At 39.6% G+C, this 26169-nt stretch overlaps 1 protein-coding gene across 8 annotated transcripts in view; it reads left to right on the top strand.

The window, feature by feature from the left end:
* The first annotated feature begins 1809 nt into the window (after positions 1-1809).
* Positions 1810-26169, top strand: part of LOC127791236 (uncharacterized) — a 71534-nt gene continuing 47174 nt past the window's right edge. For 2 of the 8 annotated variants that reach the window (XM_052321111.1, XM_052321108.1), the window contains exons 1-5: positions 1811-2291; positions 13823-14045; positions 14155-14207; positions 14409-14445; positions 16165-16239. In XM_052321111.1, coding sequence (XP_052177071.1) covers positions 2170-2291; positions 13823-14045; positions 14155-14207; positions 14409-14445; positions 16165-16239 — 510 coding nt within the window. In that variant the 5' untranslated portion in view covers positions 1811-2169. Of the gene's footprint in view, positions 2292-13822; positions 14046-14154; positions 14208-14408; positions 14446-16164; positions 16240-26169 lie in introns of all 8 variants that reach the window. The other 6 variants (XM_052321109.1, XM_052321097.1, XM_052321112.1 and 3 more) reach the window with 5 other exon arrangements.

Below are 26169 nucleotides of genomic sequence, written 5' to 3'. Positions count from 1 at the left end.
AAGGTCCAGCCTCCACCAAAGATCCAGAACTCGTAAAGCGAGCATATGGCGAGCTCCCGGTAATCCCCCAACGAGCTCGGAGCAATCGACTAACGAGCTCCTGAAATATCCTCCAGATTGCTGGCCCATCCAGGTCGCTGGCCTAAAACCTCCAGCTCGCATGAGCGGCAAAGCTGTTGAGAAGTCAGAGGTAGGGTCCGATCACTTTATCTGTAACAGCCCATGCCCCTCGTAATGAGGATCCCACTCCCGGTCTTGCGAAGGCGGTAAGAACTGTTTGTCCCCCATTATACAAACACTGTATTTTTATATATTATCTAGATTGTAAAAGCCCCTTAAGATAAATGAGAATCAAAGAGACCATGAGGGGCAAGGAGGACAAAAAAAATAATAATCAGATACCGCCACTCTGGGAGAATAATCAGATGGCGGCCGTGGACTAGGCATCGTTCTGGCCGAACCACGTAAAAGATTCTGGTGTACACGCTTGGAACTTTAGGGGGAGGGGTTTTCTTCCTTCATTCTCGGTATTTTTGGATTGACTCACCGCGGCCCAAAACGAATCACGGTCGGCCGAAATCAAACGTCGACAATTTTCTTCTTTTATACTTGTTATTAAAAGAATGAAATATGCAAGTATATCATTTTTTTTTTCATAAAATAATTATTAAAATATTCAAAAATCAAGATAAAAGAATGAGGGAAAATTTAGAGCCATTTAGGAGCTTTAATGGTCAAAACTGTGTATTAAATGCACTTGCAACGACTAATTTTAATGGCTTTATTTTTCAGCTTCAGTACCGCATTACTCGAGTACAAAAAGTTTTGTAACATGAGTAGAGATTAGACAAGCAATACTATGAAGTATTGCTCGACAACTATTTAACATTTAAATGATTTCCTGTACTTGAATGATTTTATTTATTAAGCAATATACATTCAACTCAATAAGTTTTTTAAGAGATCATTCTTAAATTTCAGGACTTGAGAATTTTGTGAATTAAATATTAAAATAAGTAATTTAGACTCTATTAGAGCTCATATTTACTGCCTACAAAAGTCATCATTTACTTAATAATTTAGATATTTGACATCTATACATCAAGAATATATATATGAAATAAATTGTTAGAAGAATTGTCACATATTTAATTTAAAGTACTTAAGATATTTTTCAACCTCAACCTTACTCTTAAGTGTCATAAGAATATATGACATTTATTCATGATATTAATGCATTTTTGGATATTTAGAATATCTCTTGAATTCCTAGAACAATCTATTAATAGACTGGAAAAGATAAGCTATAAAAAACATTTCGGATAAAAGTGCTTTCTATTGTATTTGTTAAATTTTTTATAAATAAGTTATATGACTTTTTATCTTGAATTTTTAAAATAAATTTATTCTTTTTTCTTTTCAAATATTTTATCTTGAACTTTACAGATAAATTATCTTGATAAAGATTTATTTTTTTCATTTTAACAAATACTACCTAAGCATACTAGAAGATAAGGAATATAACATGTCTTAATCACAAATAAAATATTATAAGATTGTCAACACAATCTTAACATATTTATAAAAAATATGAGGATTTAAATAATTTATATATATATCAAATCTATCAAAACAAACTTAATATAATATATGAAGATATTAGAATTTGACATAAAATATTTATTATCAAAACATTCTGAGGTCAAACTCAAGAGCTATCAAATAAACATTTATCTAAATTTTTTTAAATCATTATCCCTTACCTAATCATTATCGATAACAAATAGGAGGATGAAATCTATAAATGTTACAATGAAGGACTGAAAAGTTCTTTCAATTCTCTCCCTTCTCTCTGCTCACCTCACCGTTCGAGAGAGAGAGAGAGAGAGAGCTCACCTGTCAAATCCAGCAAATTCTCACGGCCAGATTCCTGAATCAGGGTTCGATCCTTCAAACTAAGATCGTCCATTCTTTTCATTTACCTCCTCAATCAGCTCCAAGTCCTGTAATCGAATGGGTTGAGCTTCAGTTGGTTGATTGAGATATTAGAAAGGAAGTACCAACACTTTTTTAGGTTTTAGGTTTTCTGGGTTGCCTGTAAGTAATCGAATGTTCCTGTTGCGCGAAACGTGGAAATTTGAAGAGTTGAGAGGCAGTTAGAGAAGGGCGATGGAGCTGAAAGGAAAATTCATGACGCAGTTTAAAGTACGGCAGCAGCCCCCTGAATTGACAGCTTGGGTGCTCGGAAAGCGCGCCAAACGCCAATCTCTGGTCGTGCTCAGCGTCTTTAGGTATAATGAGTACTGAAAGCCAATATCTGAATCTTATTTACATCCGCTCTCTGCGCATGTGTATGCATATCATTCTGCTACTGATTTTCAGAGTTTAAGAGGATTTTGTTTGTAACAGTTAGGGATTTCGAATTCTGGCTATTAATTTTTTGACTCTGTTATTTTTTGTTTATTAGTTTTATGAAGTGTGTGCTGTCAGGTTGAATTGTGAGAACTGGTTGGGTTGCTTTTTGATTACTGCCTTCTTCTTATGAAGGGGAGGAGAAAGAACAAGAGAAAAAGGGAAAATTGGTAAATGGATTTTTAGTTTTGGTAGATTAATTCCAATTTGTTGCCAGGGAAGTTTGAAGAAAGATAGCAGAATACACCAGGAGACAGAGGAATCAAGGATCATACATGAAGGAAGGTAGCAGAAGACACCAGGAGAAAGAAGAATCAAAGATCATATATTCCATTATCGTCAATCTTGCTTTTATATTGAGTTCGAGAACACAGAATAGGATGCAAATAACAGAAATTGTAACAACTTAACTAATCAGTTAAGCAGAAATAACAGCAGTAACTAACCCTACCAGAATCAACTAATTAAAAATTAGGTAATCTTATCATGCCCCCTTCAAGTTGGAGGCTGTTGGGGACTCAACAGACCCAACTTGGAAACAAGAATGTGATGTTGAGCTGAGCTTAACAGCATGGTAAAGACACCCGCAAGTTATTCTGACGAGGAAATATGTACTGGGGAATAAAGCCCTGCTTGTACTGATCATGCACAAGATGACAATCAATGTCCAAGTGCTTTGTGCATTCGTGAAATATGGGATTTGTTGTAATGTGAATAGCAGCTTGGTTGTCACAATGGAGCGAAATAGGACTAGATAGGGGATATTGAAGTCCCTTAGCAAGTAAGAGATCCATAAAAGCTCACAAACTGTTGATCCCATACTGCGATACTCTGCCTCAGCAGAGGAACACGAAAAAATGGATTGTCTTTTAGTCCTCCAGGGCACCAATGCATCGCCAAGAAAAACACAATAACCTGTAAGAGACCTGCATCTGCATGAGGAAGGATAAGAGGCCCAATCGGCATCACAATAGGCCTGGAGTGACAAATTGTTAGATGCAGGATAGTATAAACCCTTAGAAGCAGTCCTTTTCAAATATTTAATAACTTGAAGTGTAGTAGTAAGATGAGGCTGACGTGGTTTGTCAATGAATTGGCTTAAGTGCTGAACCACATAACTGATGTTAGGTTGGGTTAAATTGATGTATAGAAGTTTACCAAGCAAATTGACGATATTGTTCAGGAGTGAGAAGGAAAGCACCTTCGTCAGGATGCAAATGCAGACCTTTAGATAAAGGAAACGGAGAAGACTTAGCTTTATCAAGGCTTGTTTTAGCCACCAGATTGAGAATGGACTTTCGCTAAGTGATGAAAGTTCTTGAAGGCGAGAGTGCCACTTTAAGGCCGAGAAAATTTCAAGAAACCAAAGTCCTTGATGGTGAACTTACTGTCAAGTTTGTGTTTAACCTGTTGAATAAGCTCTAAATTATCACCTGTGATGATAACATCATCCACGCACACCAAGAGAGCCACAAAATGAGAACTAGTGGACTGTAGAAACAAACAGCGATCATGAGAAGACTGTGTAAAACCCAAGGCAGCAAGGAAGGTTGTTAATTCAATATTCCACTAGCGTGAAGCTTGTTTGAGTCCATAGAGGGAACATTGCAATAGGAAAACTTGACCAGGTTGAGCTTTAGAATAACCGGGAGGCAGAAGCATATATACCTCTTCATCAAGAAATCCATGTAAAAAGGCATTATTTATGTCTAGCTGATAAATGGGCCAGCCTTTAGAGGTGGCCAAGGCAATGAATATCCAAATTGTAACTAGCTTAGGAACATGAGAAAAACTATCCTTGTAATCCAAGCCCTCAACTTGATGATAACCCTTAGCAACTAACCAGGCTCTGTAACGATCAATAGTCCCATCAGCGTTATACTTGACCTTATAAACCCATTTAGAACCAATGGCTTTCTTACCCTTAGGAAGAGTGGTAAGCTTCCAGGTGTTATTTTGTTCTAGAGCTTGTAACTCTTTATTCATAGCATCAACCCAAGTAGGACTTGATTTAGCTTGGTCATAGGTAGATGGCTAAGATATAAGTGAAACATTGTGAATAAAGGAGGCATAAGAAGGGGAAAAGGTAAATGAGGAAGGTGCAGTCAAATTCATACCTGGTACAAGTGAGGAAGAGACAGTTGGGGCAGCTTGATGATGTGCAAGGCATACAAAGTCCTGAAGCCATGTAGGCTTGGTAATGGGTCGAGTACTCTGGCACAATGGTGGTGGAGACAAGGCTAGAGTAGGTGAAGGTGGTGTATTTAAGGAGAAAGTAGGAGTAGGAGAAGTATGAGAAATTGAGCTAAGGTCATTATTGGATGAGGGTGTAGGTGGAAGAGGAGAGCCGAAAGATGATGGAATGGTAGTATGGGGTATTTTAAAATGTGTGTCAAGAGAGGGGCTAACGATTGGAAGCAAAGGATTAGGAACTGGATCAGACACTTGAAGGTGAATAAACAAAAAAATGGTTTCAAAGAATTGGACGTCACGATTGACAAAAATGGTCTTGGTTTGAAGGCCTACAATTTATAACCTTTCTGCTGAGTTGAATAGCCAATGAACAAAGACGGCAAGGCTCTTGGCTCAAACTTGTCTTTCTTCAGTGTATTATTAGTGGCAAAACTAAGGCATCCAAAGACTCTCATGTGAGAGTAATGTGGAATTTTATTGTATAATAGTTGGTACGGTGATTTCCAATGAAGCATGATGAAAGCAACCGATTGATAATATGTGTGGCAGTAAGTATACATTCAGACCAAAAAATCTTGGGGACATGGGATTGATGAAGTAAGGCTCGTGCAATATCAAGAAGGTGCTTGTGTTTACGCTCAATAACTCCATTTTGTTTTGGAGTATAGACACATGTGCGTTGGTGAACAATCCCAACAGATTTGAATAATTTGTTGCATTTAAGGTTAACAAACTCACTGCCATTGTCAATTCCAACAGTTTTGAGTGATGCAAAACAACAATGGTCTGAGACTTTTGCTGCATCATGAAGGTCCAAGTGGCCTGTCGTGAACCTTGGGGATGAGCTAGGGTATGAGAGGAAGATTGAGAATATTAAGAGAAGAACTTTGGGGAGAAATCAGTTGGGAGGGAGAGAACAGCAAGAGATAAGGGAGGAGATCATCGAGAAAGAGAGAAAGAGAAATATTAGAGAGAAATAGAGTTTTCAATTCATTTTTTCATGCCTACTTCCTATAGCTAAGGCAATATATATATAGCCTCATTTAGCTACCAAATAAAACTCTCCAACCACCTAAGCTACAAGACAAAAGGGAAAAGACAAAAAGAGAAAAATATCCTAACAAACTATTGCAACCCTATTACAATGATGCCCTTCTATTGTTTCTTGAGTCATGACAATTCCCCTCTTCTTGAGAGAGTTCTTGTCCCCAAGAACTTGCAGCAAGTAGCCATTGCTTCATCCAATTCCCGCCTTTTCTAGCTGATTTATCTTCCTTTCTTTCTTTCTTCTTCTAGGCCTCTTCTTCTTCTTTGTTCTTAAGTGCCCAAGATCAATCCCAAGCCTAAGTTTCCCTAGAACTTCCATAGGTATGCACGTATTCCTAGCTGCCGTGATTTCATTTCCATCCAACCCACTGCCATATTTTACTGCAAAACTTCCAGCAACATCCTGGAAATGTAGCAATGGCAAATTGCCGACTTGCCTTCGATACTCAGCAAGAGAATTCCTCTCCAATTCCAGAAACTCCTTGTCGCCTCCTGTTATCCTTGTCATCCAACTGGCTGCACCATTCAGCTCTAGTTAAGGACTTCTATGATTATCATTTGGAACATCCTTATCAAGAACTTCTTTTCCAAGGGGATCGGTGTGTTCCTTTTGTCCAAACACCCTGGACCAAGCCCCTGATGTCACTGCCAGCATTGTTATTACATCCATCTTCCTTGTCAATTCCTAAGCCTACATCAAGGTATTCGTTTTTCGACTGCTCCATTTTAAGAAAGTCCCATTTGTTAAGACTCCCATGATAATCCTCGAAGAATTCAACGCGAAAGTTGTAATGATACTTCTTAGTAAGTATCATTGCGAACTCCTGCAATTGTTCGTGTAACATACGTTCGAATTCCTTGCACGCTTCATGTATCCTGCTATTGGGTTTTTTGTCAATTCGGCTAGGCTCCTTATTCCACCTTTCCTTTGCTTGATTCTTCTGGATAAAATGATCATGATTCTTGTTGTTGCCAACTATAGCCTTCTCCTGCTGCCATCGAGGCTCTAATTGCCTCATGTGTGAACTGCCTCCCCTAGCTTCCCGAATAGGACACCCCACTGAAGATGCAACATTCTTCTGTTGCAATTGAGTCTCCCACGGCTTCACGTGTATATTATCTATCTTGGCAGAACTTTCACTAGTGAAACCAGCCACATGCCAAGAAACTGAAACTCTGTCCACCTTGCTTCGCCTCCCAAATTCACACGTCCAAACCGAGGGTTGTTCCATCACTTGGAAATTAACCATGTTGGTTGGTAATAGTCTAAACGGATCAGAATTCACTTGGTTAGCTCGCTGATGAAGTTTGCCTCTCGAACTCCAAACCTCAGTGCTACGACAACCATCTATCATCCTAGGCATCGGAATCAATTTTTCGAAAATCACCCGTCTCCTGCACTTCTTCAAGTTGCTTCAAAATTTAAGCGATTCTACCTAGATTTGTCCAGATCCAATTCAATGGCCGAAGATTTAATCAGCCTCCTACAAGTCGCCCCTCTTTGTGACGCCGTCCAGTTCACAATCACCTGGCCTTGAATCCGCTTTAGCTTATGGCAAGTTAGTCGCAGCACCAGCAATGTGCCAATCGGAAGCTTCACTGTCTGTTCGCTCCAGTCACGATTGCTACCAATCACAAACTTCTTGCCAATGATAGCCCAGCTTGTGATGCATCAAAGCTTCCTTCCCCTGGCTATGCCCAATCACCGGCTATAATTTGACAATGGCCGCAACACCCACTTCCTCGCCCAAACCAGGATTGCCAGAAACCCACTGCACAATCACAATCACTCAGAACTCCTGCAACAGTCGCGATCTCTTGGCTGTCTGTATCAACCTCCACTTGCCCAACCAAACCGCGTCACCCCTTCCCAGTCATGACCTCCTGGTTGTCTGCGTCAACTTCCGATGGACTCGAAATCGCCTCAGGACGTCTGCACTCTTCGTCCGCTATAGTCACGAGCGCCTGTTGGCCTGCGTCACCTTTGACAGATTGTTGCCTCTCATGAATGACCGTCCGTTCGCGTTGCCTCCGGTGTGCCCGCCGGTCGACCCACCTCTGTTCAACTGCCCAGACCATCAGTTCTGTTGCAATTAACAGAGGTCGCTAGCTCCGCTATGAATCGACGACGGAAATTATGGTCGACAAAAATTGGCCAACTCACTTACAAGAATGATTGAATTTACAACCGAGGAAAATTGGCTCTGGTCGGAATCACCTTCTGATCCAGATGAGCAGCACACCGCTGAGCCCCAATCGGATTCGCCCTCAAATCGGAGTCGCAATAGAATCACAGCCGAGGATGGTACGGCTCTGATACCAATTTGTCATGAATTTTGGGGATGAGCTAGGGTATGAGAGGAAGATTGAGAATATTAAGAGAAGAACTTGGGGGAGAAATCAGTTGGGAGGGAGAGAATAACAAGAGATAAGGGAGGAGATCATCGAGAAAGAGAGAAAGAGAGAGAAATATTAGAGAGAAATAGAGTTTTCAATTCATTTTTTCATGCCTACTTCTTATAGCTAAGGCAATATATGTATAGCCTCATTTAGCTAACAAACAAAGCTCACCAACCACCTAAGCTATAAGACAAAAGGGAAAAGACAAAAAGAGAAAAATATCCTAACAAATTATTACAACCCTATTACAATGATGCCCTTCTATTGTTCCTTGGGTCATGACATGGCCCTTGAAAAATCATCAACAATAGTCAGGAAATATCGTGCCCCACTAATTGACACAGTAGAATAGGGACCCCATACGTCCACACGAGTAAGGGCAAACGGATCTGTTGTAAGATTTGGGTTGTTAGGAAATGAGTGTCTAGGTTGTTTGACCAGAGGGCAAATAGTGCATGGACTACTGGTATGTGTCAGGTGACTGAGGGAGTGAAGAAATGCCATTTTAGCAGGTGAAGTATGTCCCAACCTAGCATGCCATATATCATAATCAACAAGAGTATTCAAGGCAGTAGGAGCAACAGAGAGGCCTTGTGAAACATGCTCTTTATTAGTCAGGAAAGTAACAGGAAAAGTAGCATTAACAAGAATGAGGTAATACAAATGAAGTTGAGTAACAAACAACAGAATGCTATCCTTTGTGAAGCTGGTTTTTGTCAGTTTGTATAGCCTGCCTTCTAGCTTCCCAACCACCACAACGGCACTAGTCCTCAGGTCCTGAATGAGACAGCCAATGGGAAAAAACAGCACAGTTAAGTTGTTGTCATGTAACAATTTGCTGACAGATAGCAGATTGAAGCGGAATGTAGAAATGTAAAGAACTTCTTGGATATGAAATGTCGGACTTAGGTTTACACAACCAGCTTGGGTTACAGTGGCAGTGGATCCATTTGGCAAAGAAATGGAAACAGTTTGGGTAAGTGTAAATAGGGAATGAAATAGCTGTTTGTTAAAGCACATGTGGTGTGTAGCACCACTGTCTAAAATCCATGAATCATTGATAGCAGATCCAAAAGAACATAAACGAATGCGATTAACATTACCAGCACAGTTTAGCATTTTGTTTAGGCTTAAGGATGAACTGTTGGTCTTGAGAAACTTGATAAAAGTGTTGGCCAAATTGGCCCCCAATTCCTCTTCCTCTGTTTTGACATTATCCACAGGTGTGTCCTGATATTCTTCTTGCTTCGCACTCACTTGAGCTGCAGTTCCACAATTAGTCCCCCTCTTTTCTTTGTTAGATTTATACCAGTCCGGATATCCCACAAGTTTAAAACACTGATCTTTGGTGTGACCATCACGTTTACAATACACATAGTGACCCTTAGATCCCTTTCCTTTCTTTTGATCTTGCCGTGAACTAGTGTGAGAGTTAGGATTTTTTGCAAGCAATGCTGAAACATCTCTGTCTTCAGCAAAGGAAGAGACTACTTGTCTCTGTGATTCCACCCTTAAGATCATAGAGTATGCCTTGTTTACAGTTTTGGTAATGGATCAAGTAGCAGGATTTGGTTTTGTACCTGGTCATATCCATCATGTAATCCCATTAGAAACTGCATCAGCTTGTTCCGATTTGTTATTTCAGCCATTACACGAGCTGATCCAGAAGTACAATGTGGCAATGGTTCTACTTCTGCAAGTTCATCCCAAAGCTTCTTGAGTTTAGTGTAATACATCAAGACCAAAGAATTTTCTTGTGCAATAGAGGAAATTTTTCGCTGAATTTGATAAATGAGAGGGCCATTACTCTCTCCAAATAGTTCTGTGATTTCATCCCACAGCTCCTTTGATGTGGTGGTATACAGAAAAGCCTTGACTAAATCCTTTGAAATAGTGTTGAGGATCCAAGATAAGACCATATAATCGCACCTTCGCCAAACTTCAAACAGTTCCAATCCTTCCTCAGGTGGTCGAATTCCACCATCAATGAAACCTAGTTTATGCTTTGCTCCAAGAGCTATCTTCATTGCCCTAGACCAGGCTCTGTAATTCGTACTGTTTAAAGGAAACGAGACTAACAAAATACCTAGATGATCAGCACTGTGTAGATGCATCGGATCTCCTACAGCTTGATTCACGCCTCTGTTGTCAATGACTCCTTCAAACCTCTCCATATTGTTGTCCATTTTGATGATGGCTGTCACGGATCTTAGTTAATTGAGAACACGATGTGAGTTGAGGAGTGCCTGAACCTTTCGAATCAAAGGCAATTTGATGGAGCAACCAGGCACTAGGTCCCTGCGTTCTGTTCCCGATACCATGAAGAAAGATAGCAGAATACACTGGGAGACAGAGGAATCAAGGATCATACATGAAGGAAGGTAGCAGAAGACACTGGGAGAAAGAAGAATCAAAGATCATATATTCCATTATCTTCAAGTACATGCCCATGTCTCGCTTTTATATTGAGTTCGAGAAAACAGAATAGGATGCAAATAACAGAAACAGTAACAACTTAACTAATCAGTTAAACAGAAATAACAGCATTAACTAACCTTACCAGAATCAACCAATTAACTAAAAATTAGATAATCTCAACAAAGTTTTCTTCCAACACCCCTACTTAGGATAAGACAGATACCTAAATGCTTAATTCTGAAATTAATATTTTCATGAAATTGTTGGTGGCTGAACTTTAGATTGTTTTTATTTTTGAGAACACGGAATGTGAACATGGAAATTTAAAAAGTGATACCAAGCAGGCCCTTACACATCAGAATTGTAGGAAATTTTCAAGCTCTTTCTGTGATTGAGTATATTTTGTTTCAGACATGGAGGGGCCCCAATTGTTTCTCAAGTTAGAGGACTGAATTTTATGAATCTAGGCTAAATCACTGGTTCACAATGCTACAGATAGAATGGCTCCACCAAGGCCATGGTGGAGTGAGTGCATGTAGCAGTTCTGTCTAGTTTTCAAACTCAAGATCTCCTGTTTATTGCACATTTTCTGAACCACCAGGCAATTTGCTCAGGTGGTCACGTACCAATGACCCTCATGCATCATGCCATAACTTTGTTCAGCCCTGGGTTTTTGGTTAATGATCTGTTGAGCTTGATTGTTCTGGCATCCTTTTGGGGGCAGGGGCATAAGTATTCTTTTCTTGTAATATTTCTTCATTAGTTATAGAAGTACCTTGCAATTTTGCTAAGGTACCTGTCTTTGAAGTGTTCTCTACCTCACCTCATGTTGATTGGTTCCAACAGAAGTTTGAATTGGTCACCTGAGAGTCCTTTTTCCCCTACTCTCATTTTACAGTTCTTGGAAGCTTGACGAACTTGTATTTTTTTTGTTTGTCATGGTGGATATGATGTGGAGTAGTAATCCTTAGCCTTGGTGGTTGGAGCCACTAACCTTTTCAATTTTTTTTTTCTTAAATTGGACAAATGGACGAGGATTCATTTCCATCATTTTGGCTGTCACTGTGATTATCACGGTTTAAATTTACATTATTTATTGTAAAGGAAACTTGTTGTACTACCAGCAAAAAATGTTTTTGAGTTGTGGGGGAGAAGTGACATTAAATTTGTCTGTTATGGTTATTTTTGAACAAGTACAATTTGCTTGGACAATTGAACTTCAAATTTCTAACTGCTTAAAGATGAGATGATTGAAGGGTTTTAGTTAATAAGTTTGTTATTTATTTATTTATTTATTTTTGTAATTTAGGCATGAAGGCATTTCTATTGCTTTTCCATTACTATTCAATCCAGGTTTTCTCTTTAAAATGATGATTCAAAATTTTTATAAATGTGGATTTCTGACCTTAATATATCATAATATTTATATAGGGGCAGAGCAATAAAAACCAACCATACCATCAGCAAGCAAGGACCTATCCTGTTAAGTTACTCCAGTCAGCACTTGTCTGGCTGTGAATGATGTATAAGTTAATTATAATTGAAAGAAATGTATCAGTATCAAGTAGTTACAGAATTGGTGGAAGAATAGATGGGCTATTTCACTATATTGGAATTGGACAAAAAGCAAAGAAACCACCAGAATTTGGAGTGTTAAATATGAGAGCAGGAGGTGAAGATGACAAAAGAATGGGGCATGGAGAATATTCATAGATCATATCATGGAGAGGGAAAAGCCAAGTATTAAACTCATTGTATGTGAATAGATAACAAAACATGCAATCTCAAGTTTGAGATGCAATGAAATGGCAATAAGGAAGAAAAGAGGACAATATTTTAAAACTAAAAAATGGAAATATGGGAAAGTGACCTTAATTTACTGTAGAAAATTTTGTATCAACCCAGAGGTTTAGGAAGTTATATTCATGAATATGGTAACCCCATTCCTTGACATATTAATTACTTGACAACATTAACTCGAGATACTTGTAGGATGTGTTGGAGTTAAATGTACTAAGCATTTGACTACAATGGTTGTTCAGAGTTTGTTCTGGATTCTTCCATCCATTTCAAAAAAGTCAGTATTGAGTGTGCTGAAGATCTTTTAGAACCCTTAAATCTTGATAGCTAGATCTTATTGGAGAGGGGAATGCCATATTTGGACCAAGTCTGATCTGATCCAATTAGCAAGGATAGTAACTAGCTTCATAACTTCCCAGTCTCCTACTCCAATCTGAAGTGCAAGCCCTAAGCCCTTCTATTGGGGTATGGGTTCATTCAATTTAACATCCAACCCTTGGATCTAATAGCGAAACATCATTACGAGCAAAAAAAGACACAATTGTTCCTGAAATGAGGAATTGGTTGATAGGAAAGCTGATGCGGCTTTTGACCTGTTGGTATGGTTTTTGGGAGGCAGCGGAGCTATTGTCACCTAGTTTGCTAACCTATAACATACAAGAACAATTTTGTGAGAGGACAGCTGTGATTCTGACTTGTGTATGTTTTATTTATGGTGTATTTAAGTCCAAGGATATGAGGTCAAAGATTTTAGTATGTAATTGGGTTGAATCTATGATTTCAGTAAGATGTGGTATGGTTTTGATGTGATACGTGGTTTAGTTGATGTATGGATAGTGAATGGTTTGTGGAGCATGGTAAAGGACATGTTGATGAGAGGCATGCAGAAGAACCTAGAAGAATCACTTGATGAGTTTACACAAACATGTCTAATGTTAGAAAATGAACCCCAAATGTAATTAAAAAAAAGACTAAAGGAAAACATAAGGGACTAGTATGAATCAAAGGACCAAACTAGATTGCTGAGAAAATAGGACAGTTGAGGGACACAGTAAAAAATAGAGTCAACCGTGCAATTCTAGAGTGTCTGGAAGTTTGACTGCCATAGACACCAATGGAGTATGGGCTCAACTGAAGGCATCCAAGTTTTATGTAAGTATTGATGTCTGAAATGGTTGCTGGAGCATTGGTTGTCAGCCAGTGCTGTTTGACCATCCAAACCCGAATGTTGGGAACATCAACTGAAGGCCGATGACTGTTGGGATACAACTATCCCAGGCAATGTTGCTGTAAGGTCAACTGGTCAACAACCAAGAAAATTTTAGAATGACTGAAGTGTTGCCTTTAGTTTTTGCATTTGTGAACAAAATCTTAGAATGAGACTCACAATAAGAGAGTATGAATTTAGAATTAAGGTGCCTTAATTCCCAACAAGTACAATTCAATATGATGTTAAGATAGCTCTAACTTTATGTAGAGGGATCAACAGTGTTTACTATACTTTTATGCTGTTATCTCACTTTTAAATTTTTATTTGGGTATATTTTTTCAGGGAGACATATCCTGTTTCACATTCTAAGTGGAAAACTCTTGAAGTCCATTGTGATAATGGCCAAAGTATCTGGCAGTCAGCTGTTTCAAGGAGTGATAATTCAAAGTTAGCAGAACTCTCTTTTAATCGGCTACAGCTGAGTGACCAGGAATATAAAGGCTTGCAAAAGCGATATTTTGGCCGATTTGTTGCCCGTGAAGCTGTGCTTGATGAAGAATATTGGGTTGGTATTGCTCTTTCTTGTGTACTTCTTGGAGATTTCTCATGTCCTTTATTTATATTATGAAAGTACTTAACTTATTTCTTGGCTTTGTGTCTAATGTAACATGCAGACAGCAGCATGGCTGCGAGCAGAAGCGCACTGGGAATCCATGTTGTACATGAGGTTAGTTGCCTGCTTCAATTTGGATTGTATGCTTTTTTGATGTTTACTTGATGGTTTACTAAATTGTGCATGATATTATCAACTTACAAATGCAAAAATGCATGTACAGAGATGTGCACTCAGATCTAACTTTATACATGTACATTTTTAGAAGTTCTTTGGATCTCAAGTATTAATTGAGATGTTTTTATGGCTTTCCAGGCATGTTGACAGCTATAAAAGAAAGTATGCTGAACAGGTGAGTTGTGATTTAACATGTCTTTTTACTTTTGATCTGTGGGTACAAGTTCTCCGGTGGGACAGTGTCAGAATGAAATTGCAATAAAAAACAGAATGAAATTGCGATAAAAAAATATGCAATCATGTCAAAGGCATGGTGGGCTGGAAGGTAAAGGATTTACAAAGATCAGTGGGGCTTGTACTTTTTCATATTTTCCTTGATAAGTCTTCACCAAAGATCCAAACTAGAGTATCTAAGAAGAAGCACAGATATGACACAGCATTGACAAGCCACCATGGTAGTTTTAACAAAAAGTTAGGACATGACACAACATCCAAATTACAGCTTGCCCAACCATGATTGTTTAGTCTTCAATGTACTCCTGTGGATATTTCCAACCTCTCAATATCTTCGTTCTTAGATAGATGCACATTAACTTTTGGAGTGGACTTGCACAGAGGCACTAGATTATGTGGCATGACATGTTGATTGAACTCCAAATACCATACTATCTCTCAGTTAGGGTATTTCTAATTGTGGAATTTGTCATGATAAACTCAACCTCCTTAAGCAAAAGGGTTTGGGATAGCCAATTTCATTGTTCCAAAACTTTGATAACGTGAAATATAAACAATACCTGATTGTTTAACTATAACAATATAATATTTTTAAAAATTTGAAACCTTTAATCCATAATAGTGCCTTTTTTTATTTATTTATTCTGAAAAAGCCAAAAGAAAGCGGGTGGGGGGGGGGGGGGTGGGGTGTCCACAACAAGGTTAGGCTTTCAACTTGGGTTGGTTTTTTTGTTGTCCAGACTCAGTCATGATTTGGCTGAAATGGATCCAGTTGACTCTTATGGGCTTACTTATCGTCGGTAATTAAAGTTACCAGGCTTGAATTTGTGCTGTTGTACCTTTGCAGTTAGAGAGGCTTCAGGAACATGTTCTAGTGAAACATTATGTCAAGGGTGTTATACATTATGAAAACACTTTGAAAAAGATAGCGTGTTTCCATGATATGAGGAGAGAGATAAAAGTTCATTATAGGATAATAATTAGGAACAGAAAAAAGGAAAATCTTAAGGTATATGCTAGAAAATTTGACAAAATATAAAGTAGATAAGAGTAGAAGAGAAATTGGGCATTACAAGTAGGTACCTTTTCTATACAAATGTTATCATTTAATTTTATTTCTTTTCTTTTGGTTCCCTTAATCCTACTGCTATAGCATTTCAACTTCTCGTCCATGGACATAATTCATGCTTCAATTTAACAACTATCACTTCTTTTTCACTTTTGGCAACTAAATGCTCATTTATTTTCCCCATTGTTTGTGCATATTTGCAAGTTTAGTAGTTTAAATAATCAGGGACAAGTTCTATGGTCAGTTGACTGGAATTCAAATCTTTTAAGTGAGTAAACATTCTGGGATGCTAGCTCATCAAGGGAATCATTTTATGTATACCCAAGTTATATAAAACTGTTATTACTTCAAAATGTATGCCTGATTTCTTAACTACCTGTTTCCAAATATCTGTCTGAGCTGTGGCAATTCTGGGACTTAGCATGCTCCTTCTCTTGCTCTCCTGACCAAGATAAATAAATAAAAGATAAATGGATTCTTGCACTGGTCTTCACATTTTGCTAAGGTTATGATCCTTGCAGTCTCGATCCATCTTTAACTGCTCTCTCTCTCTCTCCTCCCCCCCAAACCCCAAAAAAACAAACGACACAGCAGGAGTTCTATGCTTTGAAGCGACGGTGTACTGGGAGGGACGGAAATTCATTGAAGTGCTTCTGTTTTGTTGCTGTATGTCTAAAACTCTTAGTCTAGTCTTATTTTATTTCATTTTTTCTTTTACATCATTACATTCTTTAGAATTTTTTTTGATTGCAAATTATCTTTGTTGTATGTTCCTTAAGTTTGTGACTTTTGGTGTAGCCTCCAGTTTGAGTTTGAGTTTGAGGTTTTATTTTTTCTATTTCACCTCTTAGATCTCTTTTATTTATTTATTTTTTATTTTTGCTTCTAAATTTTATGATAGATAATGTTTTACATTTCCATTTTTATGGAAGTAACTATTGAAATCCTGAATGATTTGAAGGGGATTTGGAGGAGATTGTGGTAAGAGATTGAGATTGAGAGATCTAATATTTGGAATGTTTAGGTTGTTTCTTTGGGGCTGATTATTTGGGTTTAATTTCATGTTTCCATATTTGTTCTCTTTGTTCTTGTTAAATAGGGATTAAGCATGTAAAGGGAAGTAAGACTTATGGAATAAAAGTCTGATTCAATTTCTATATTCTCATCGTCTTCATGGTATCAGAGCCCAGGTCACTTTGAAAACCCTAGCAAGCCATGGCCGACAGCCATGAGTCCACCCAGTCGATAACTCAGGAGGGAGAATTAGAGATAATCCCCTCCATGGCCTCGACCGACGGGTTTAAAAATTCTTCAATTTGTCTTACCGTAGAAAAGCTGAATGGGAAGAACTATCGAGAATGAGGCCAATCCATCAAGTTGGTCATCGACGACAAAGGCAAATTGGGCTTCCTTACTGGCGAGATCAAACAACCATCTTCCAAGGAGGTAGCGGCCTTCCAGAAATGGCGGTCTGAGAATTCCCTCATCACCTCCTACTTGATCAACTCCATGCAACCAGCAATCGACAAAACATACATGTTCCTACCGACAGCAAAAGACGTGTGGGAAGCTATTCGCGAAACCTACTCCGACGCGGAGAATGCCTCTCAAATCTTCGAGATAAAGACTCGGTTGTGGCAGATGAAGCAGGGAGGTGACAGAATACTACACAAAGATGCTGGGTTTATGGCAGGAACTGGGTCTCAGCTGTGAAGAATCTTGGGAGTGCACGAGTGATAGTGTGCGATTCAAGAAGAGGATGGAGAACGAGAGGGTGTAAGAATTTTTGGTTGGGCTCAACAGAGAGCTCGATGGTGTGAGGAGCCAAGTCTTGGGTCGTTGGCCATTACCTTCCATTCTGGAAGTATTCTATGAAATTCGGCCTGAAGAAAGTAGGCCGAAGGTGATGTTGAAGGAGAAAATTGTATTTGGGCCTGAGGCTTCAGCCCTTGTAACCCGTGGGCCTCCCACAGGATCTGGGCTGAGACAAAACAAAAGTCCATTTTGTGACCATTTCAAAAAATTAGGCCATTCCAAAGATACCTGCTAGGTTTTACATGGCAAGCCTGCTGATTGGAAGCCCAGACAACCCAATAAATCTCATGGGTACCAGGCCTTCACTGAACAACAAATAAAAATGGCCCATCATACTCAGTCAGCCTCTATTGGGGGTTTTAACCCCGAGCAACTTGAGAAGTTATATGCTCTTTTTTTGACCTTTCAAGCCTCAGGTCAATCTTCTACGCCTCTGCCATCGGGTTCCTTAGCCCACAAAGGTACTTTTTTTACTGCTCTTAGTACTACTTTGCACCGTTCTCCCTGGATTGTTGATTCTGGCGCATTCGACTAGATGACTGATACCCATCATTTATTTTCCACATATTCACCTTGTGTTGGTAACTTGAAAGTAAAAATTGTAGATGATACTTTATCCCCAATAGCTGGCAAGGGGAGTATCCGTATCTCTAAATTTATTACTTTGGAGTCTGTCCTACATGTTCCTAATCTGTCTTGCAATCTGTTGTCTGTTAGTCAGCTAACCAACCAATCTCATTGCTCAGCTACATTTTTGTCTTTCCATTGTGTCTTTCAGGATCTATCATCGGGGAGGCGATTGGCAGTGGTAAGGAATACGAGGGGCTCTACTACTTTGATGACGCTCACATGAGTAAACAATGTCATCCTTCTATTTGTAATTCTACATCCAGTCCTAGGGATAGTGATCTTTTATTATGACACAAATGAATGGGTCATCCAAATTTTCAATATTTAAAACGGTTGTTTCCTTCACTTTGTTCGAATAAAACTCCTTTGGATTTACAATGTGAAGTATGTGAACTTGCAAAACATCCTCGCATTACTTTTCCCTCATGTCCTTATAAACCATCACTGCCTTTTACTTTGATTCACAGTCACCTTTGGGGGCCTTCACGTGTTCCCAATAGGACCCACACAAAATGGTTTATTACCTTTATTGATGACCATTCTCGTCTCTGTTGGGTGTATTTACTACATGATAAATCTGAAGTTAATTCTGTCTTCATGAACTTCTACACTATGATTTACACTTAATTTCACACAAAAATTCAAATTCTTCGTACTAATAATGGCACTGAGTACTTTAATCATTCTTTGGACCCTTATTTTCAAGACAAATGTATTGTTCACTAGAGTTCTTGCGTTCACACCCCCCAACAAAATGGGGTTGCTGAACGAAAAAATCGGCATATTCTTGAGGTCGCTCGTGCCCTACTGTTTACCTCTCACATGAAAAATAATTTTTTGGGTGATGCCATTCTAACCTCTGCATTCCTCATTAATCGAATGCTTAGTCGAATTCTCTCATTTGCAACCCCTCTCCAAAAATTCCAGGAGATCTTCCCTAATTCTCGGCCCAGTTCATCTCTCCCGCTTCGTGTTTTTGGGTCCACCGTGTTTGTCCACATTCACACCTCCCAACGTACTAAGTTGGATCCGAGAGCCCTCAAATGTGTCTTCCTTGGTTACTCCCCTACTCAGAAGAGTTACAAATGTTATGACCCTCTTTCATAGAAATTATATGTTAGTCTGGATGTCACATTTTTTGAGCATACTCCCTACTACTCGCTTCAGGGGGAGTCCTTGAGTGAAGCTCGACCCTCAAACATCGGCCTCGATGTTGCAATCTTTGAATCTACCTCTTACAATATACATTCTCCTTCTTTGTCCAATGCAGAGGGGATCTTGAACTCAGGGGGAGATGTGGGAAAACAAACAGACAGGGAATAATTGTCTACTCAAGGAGACCTAAATCAAAGCCCGATGAGACCCTCGCATCCGAAGCACTAAAAGAGTTTGAACCGGTGATAGCTTCGACTACTCATGAGCCAAAACCCAATCCTGACCAGGTAAAAAATCTTGATGACTGACCCATTGCTCTTTGAAAACAACCTCGTTCATGTACTCTCCATCCTATCTCAAAATTTGTATCTTACAATGCTCTTTCTGCCAAGTGTCGTGCTTTTATGTCTAACCTTGACAGAATCCAGATTCTTAAGAATATTCAAGAAGCCTTGGAGGTTCCAAAATGGAGAGAAGCAGTGATGGAAGAAATAAGGGCATTAGAAAAAATGGAACTTGGGAGGTGATGACGTAGCTAAGGGGGAAGAAACTAGTGAGCTGTAAGTGGGTATTCACGGTGAAGTATAAGGCGGATGGCACAGTAGAGCGGTACAAAGCCCGCCTAGTTGCAAAGGGGTTCACTCAAACATATGGTATTGACTACACCGAGACATTTGCACCAGTAGCAAAGCTGAATATTATACGAGTTCTCTTGTCCTTAGCAGCAAACCTGGACTGGCCACTCCATCAGTTTGATATCAAGAATGCCTTTCTGAATGGTGAGCTAGAGGAAGAAGTATTCATGACACTACCACTAGGATTTTACAAGGAAGGAAAAGAAACCAAAGTATGTAGGTTGAAGAAATCTCTATATGGGCTCAAGCAATCACCAAGAGCGTGGTTTGATAGATTTGCGAAGGTAATTAAGAATCTAGGATATCAACAGGGACAGTCAGATCTACTATGTTCTTCAAACAATCTAATGATGGAAGGAGGACCATTCTGATCATGTATGTCGATGACATCATACTCACTGGAGATAACATAGGAGAGGTGGAGAGGTTGAAGAAAGTCTTAGCCACAGAGTTTGAGATAAAAAACCTAGGCCAAATGTGATATTTTCTAGGAATGGAAGTTGCCAGATCCAAGAAGGGAATTAGTGTCTCTTAGACAAAGTGCGTTCTTGACCTTTTGACTGAGACTGGTATGCTTGGTTGCAAGCCAAGCAATACCCCGATCGAGGCAGGGAAAAGAATGGAAGACGTTGGAAAGCCTGTGGATAGAGAGAGATATCAGGGGCTAGTAGGTAGATTGATCTACCTATCTCACACTAGATTTGACATTGCTTTCTCTGTATGTGTTGCCAGTCAGCATATGCATTCACTAAAGAAGAGTCACCTAGAAGCAGTGTATAAGATTCTCAAATATCTGAAAGGCTTACTAGGGCGAGGTTTATTCTTTAAGAAAGGAGATAGTAAGAAGATAGAAATCTATACAGATGCAGATTGGGCAGGCTCAGCAGAAGATAGAAGATCCACTACTGGCTATTATACCTATGTTTGGGGAAATCTAGTAACATGGAGGAGTAAGAAGCAGAATGTGGTAGCCAGAAGTAGTGTTGAAGCTGAATTCAGAACTGTTACACAAGGGATGTGTGAAGGGCTATGGTTACAAAATCTTTTGGAGGAACTACATATCACAGTAGAGTTCCCCAACAAACTCTACTGCGACAACAAAGCTGCTATCAGTATTTCCTATAATTCTGTTCAGCACGACAGGACTAAACATATAGAAGTTGACAGACATTTTATAAAGGAGAAAATTGAGAAAGGGACAATTTGCATGACCTATATTCCTACTAGAGAACAATTGACAGATATATTCACTAAGGGGTTACAGAGGTCTAGCTTTGAAGAGTTTATCTGCTAGTTGGACATGATCAACATCTATTATCCAACTTGAGGGGGAGTGTTGAAATCCTGAATGATTTGAAGGGGATTTGGAGGAGATTGTGGTAAGAGATTTAGATTGAGAGATCCAATATTTGGAATGTTTAGGCTGTTTATTTGGGGCTGATCATTTGGGTTTAATTTCATGTTTCCATATTTGTTCTCGTTAAATAGGGATTAAGCATGTAAAGGGAAGTAAGACTTATGGAATAAAAGTCTAATTCAATCTCCATATTCTCATCGTCTTCAGTAGCTTCACTCTCATGATGCCCGATGGGATTGAGCTCACTAAGGAAACCGGTTATCAGCTCTTTGTCATCCATTAATGGAACAACTTTGAGGGAGCGAGGATAACATTTTTCTTTCTTGGCTTTCATTAAACTATCATTCACATTTTTTACTTTCCTTATGTTCCTGCCAATTATTTTACTCTTCTAACAATTGAATCTAACCTTGGAACAATACACGTGCATGTTAAGTGTCAAGACCCAAGATTTGGTCTTGAATAGTTGAGTAATTTGTCGTACGAGAAGAAAGAGAGAGGAAGGAGAGGAAAGAGAACAAGAGAGAGAGATTTGAAAAGGTACTTCTGTTATTCGATAACCTCCCTTCCCTCCAATAGATTACATTTATATCACTCTTTAACATAATTACCAGGATCTATTATAGCCAGGTCTCCCTCCCCCCTTGTACAACAACAACTAACTAACATACAAAGTAGGACTTATTCCCTAACTACCCTTAGGGTCGTGACAATTGCCCTCCCTTTCGAATCAATTCCTGTCCTCAAGAATTATAGGAGTTCAGCAGCCCTGGTAAATTGTTGCAACAGTTCTAGCAAGTTCTCCCAAGTGGTATAATTCGGTGGCCAATGAGTCCACTGAACAAGAACTTGAGTGATAGGTAGGCTGCCTCGGTATATAACCTTTTTTTCAACAATGGCGCGGGGCTCCACCTCTTCCTCCAGTTGCCCTGCTATAGGAGGTAAATCTGTGCTTACATTGGGTAGTGGTCCTTTAGTTGGCTTGAGTAATCAGACATGGAAAATAGGATGAACTTGCACCCCCTCCGGAAGTTGTAATCTATAAGCCACAGTTCCCACTTTGGCCAGAATAGGGAACGACCCAAAATACTTAGGACTCAACTTAGAAGCTAGAATTGTGGTATAAGGATGTTGGAGGAACCGTTTGACCTTAAGATAGACCTAATAACCCACTTCAAACGAACGTTCGGTCCTTCTTTTATCTGCCACTTGCTTCATACGGTTTTGGGCAATGTCTAATTCCCTCCTTAGAATTGATAACAATAGCTATCTTTGTGAAAAATAATTGCTAACTGTAGCCATAGTGGGATTAGGTCCTGATATCGCGAGTAAGAGGGATGGTTTGTACCCAAACATTGCCTCATAGCTTTGTACTAGTTCCTGAATCCATGCAGGAAAGATGACAGATATTGCATGACAGTTGCCCATTTCGTCCCTCCTTGACAATGCATCAGCAATCATGTTTTCTTTACCCTTTCAATATTGGATTGTAAAGTCCAAACCCATAAGTTTTGAGATACCTTTCCTCTGTAATTGCGTATGCAACTATTGCTGTGATAAAAACTGAAGGCTTTTATGGTCTGTTCTAATCACAAAAGGTGACCCCTCTAAATAATGCTGTCACCTCTCCACTGCTCCCAAGACTGCAAGTAGCTCCTTATGATAAACACTCAATCCCAAGTGTTTTGGAGCTAGAGCCTGACTAATGAATGCCAATGGCCACCCCTCTTGCATAAGGACATCACTTATTCCCTTGTCACATGCATCTGTCTCCACTATAAAGCCCTTGGTAAAATCAGGCAATGCCAGCACCGGTTCCTCAATCATGGCCCTTTTAAGTTCTATAAAAGTTGCTTCAGCTCTAGAGTTCCATTGGAAGGCATCCTTCTTGAGTAACTCGGTTAGAGGTCTACTTATTAACCCAAAATGCCTAAAAAACTTTTTGTAATACCTCGTTAAACTGAGGAAACTCCTTAACTCCTTTACAGCTGTTGGCCTTGTCCACTCCACCATAGCAGCCACCTTAGCTGGATCAGTCCTCACTCCATCCTCGACCACAATATGGCCCAAATACTCCACTTCAGTTTCAACAAAGGCACATTTAGATAACTTGACATACAGTTGATGAGACCTAAGGACTTCAAAGGTAACTTTAAGGTGGAGAATATGTCGTTCAAAGTCAGGGCTATAGATGAGGATGTCATCAAAAAACACAAGGATTAATTTCCTCAAGTATGGTTAGAAAATGCGGTTCATTAAAGCTTGAAAAGTAGTGGGCACATCTGTCAATCCAAAGGGCATGATAGTAAATTCGTACAGCTCTTGGTGTGTTCTAAAAGCGGTTTTATTAATGTCACTAGGTGTCATTCGAATTTGGTGGTAGCTAGATCTAAGATCCAGCTTGGAAAGACTTTGGCACCACACAATTCATCCAACAAATCTTCAATAAGGGTATAGGAAACTTGTTTTTGACAATGTTAGAGCTAAGCTGCCTATAATCGATGCAGAATCTCCATGTACCATCCTTTTTCTTGACAAGTAGTACGGGAGAGGTATAGGGACTTTGGCTGAGACGAATTATAGAGGTGTTCAGCATAGAATCAACTTGTTTTTTGATTTCAAATTTTTGAATGGGAGAATATCTGTAAGGCTAGATGTTAATAGTGTCCAAATGGGGCTTCAAAGATATGGAATGGTCCAAAGAACGTTGAGGTGGTAAAGAATGTGGTTCATCGAACAAGTCCTTAAAATCCATCAAAAGTAGGCACAAAGTATCTAAATTATGTACCTTTCTAGAAACTTGAGATTCGAGAGTCTAATCAACTGTGCTACAGTTGCCCATCAGCTAGCAACTGTACCTCCAATGTACCTTTCTAGAAACTGATCAACTGTACCTTTCTAGCAATTGTACCTTTATGGAGTCTGATCAGCTAGCAATTGTACCTTTCTAGCAACTGTACCTTTTTGGAAACTAATCAACTATGTTATCAGTTGCTAGAGTCTAATCAACTGTGCCTTTCTAGAAACTTGATGTCCTCCTCCGTTGCTACAGCTTGTATAGAGTACAAATGTGCTATCTGTCTAGCTTTAGTGATCATCATCTTTTGCAGCTTACTACCCTTGATCAACTTACATTCGCCTTGCTCCAAGATGCCCAACAAAGTAAGTCTCCTGCTATAAACTTCCACAGTCATCTCCAGCTTATTAAAATCAAAAGTTAAGGGGCTAATCGTCTTCATCCAGTCAACACTGAGGACAATATCGCATCCTCCTAACTCTAGAACCCTGAGATCAACCACAAACTCTTGGCTTTGCATCACCAATTTAAAACCCATGCACTTGTAGTGACTGTACATTCCACTCCCATTAGCCACTGTTACAGATAAGGGGGTAGTTGCTGTTAAAGGCCATTTCAAGCTTTTGGCTGTAGTTTCGCTGATAAAATTGTGGGTACTCCCACTGTCAATCAACACCATCAGCCTTGTTTTTCCCACCTGACCTTTCACCTTAATGATTTGCCCCATGGGACTGGCTTTCAATGCATGGAATGAAATTTCACCCCCTTCCTCATCTTACAATTCCCTTGGGCACTCTTCTTTTTCATCCACTGCTTCTTCTTCTTCTTCTTTCTCCCCACTTGAACCTTCCATTTGCATTTGTTTCTTACATTGATGCTCGAAACTATACTTGTCGCGACATTTGAAACAGAGTCCTAACTGTCGCCTCTGTTCCATAATCGCATTCCTGGGTCCATAGGGGTTATACGACCCCTTAGGTGTCCCTTGAGTCACCAGCGGAGGCATAGCCTTGAAATTACCCCCAACTAGTTGGCCATTCCCTAATCCCAGTCTAAGAGGCACCTTGTGTTTTTTGAAAATTGCTTCTAATGTCAACTCTTGGAGCCTAGCTTTCTCAGTCGCTTGACTCACTGTCGCAGGCGTCATCATCTTCACCATTGAGCTGAATTCATCCCTCAATCCTAGCTTGTGTTTTTTGAAAATTGCTTCTAATGTCAACTCTTGGAGCCTAGCTTTCTCAGCCGCTTGACCCACTGTCACAGGCATCATCATCTTCGCCATTGAGCGGAATTCATCCCTCAATCCACTTGTGAATATAGAAACCAAGTATTGCTTCGTTAACCCGGGCTGAGCCAAGCATACAATGGATCTCAACTCTTCAAACCGTGTTTGGTAATCCACTACTAATCCCTCCTGTTTCAGCTTACTGAATTCCTCAATTACATCCTCAATGCTCCTCTCCCCAAACCTTTTGCACACAGCTTTTCCGCAAAAACATCCCAATTCCTTTCAAGGCCATGATCTTGGATCCACCCTTGGTACCAACAATCAATCGTATCATTTAGATAGGCTACGACCAAGGTAACCCTTTGTTCCTCTAGCACCTTATACAACTGAAAGAATCTCTCACAGCACCTCACCCACCACCTAGGCTTAGTCCCCTCAAGTAGAGGAATTTCTAGATGTGGAATAGGAGTATGGTTATGAGGAACATACTGAGGGTTTCGCACTTGAGTTTCTTGATTTGGTCAAGACGACTCCACCTCCATATGGTCTCGATTTGGTGCATGATCCTAGGTTGACAGTAAGGGTTTCAAATTACCCCTAGGTGGAAACTCCGGTGAGAGTTGGCATTGCGGCAAGGACGATGAAATGCCCAAGACGCTATTCAGCCTCTGCCTGAGAGAGAGAGAGAGAGAGAGAGAGAGAGAGAATTGAAGAGATTCTATTATTATCCCAAAAACTGATGCCAACTTCTTACAAAAGCCTTCTTAAAGGCTTCTCTTTTCTGTTGAGAGGTAACTGTCAGCTGAAGGAGTTATAATTGTCTACAACCACTGCCTATAACCGCATACAACTACTCAACCTCTTGTTTGTTACAATTAGTTTTAAGCATTCCCCCCAAATGTCTAATCTACCCCTAGGGTCGTAACACATTCCTATGGAGGAATGGTAGGAATTATTGTACCATAACTCAGCCCAAGGT

Source organism: Diospyros lotus, chromosome 1 (assembly GCF_014633365.1).
Source record: "Diospyros lotus cultivar Yz01 chromosome 1, ASM1463336v1, whole genome shotgun sequence".
Lineage (NCBI taxonomy): Eukaryota > Viridiplantae > Streptophyta > Magnoliopsida > Ericales > Ebenaceae > Diospyros > Diospyros lotus.
This window is presented reverse-complemented; position numbering and strand designations above follow the sequence as displayed.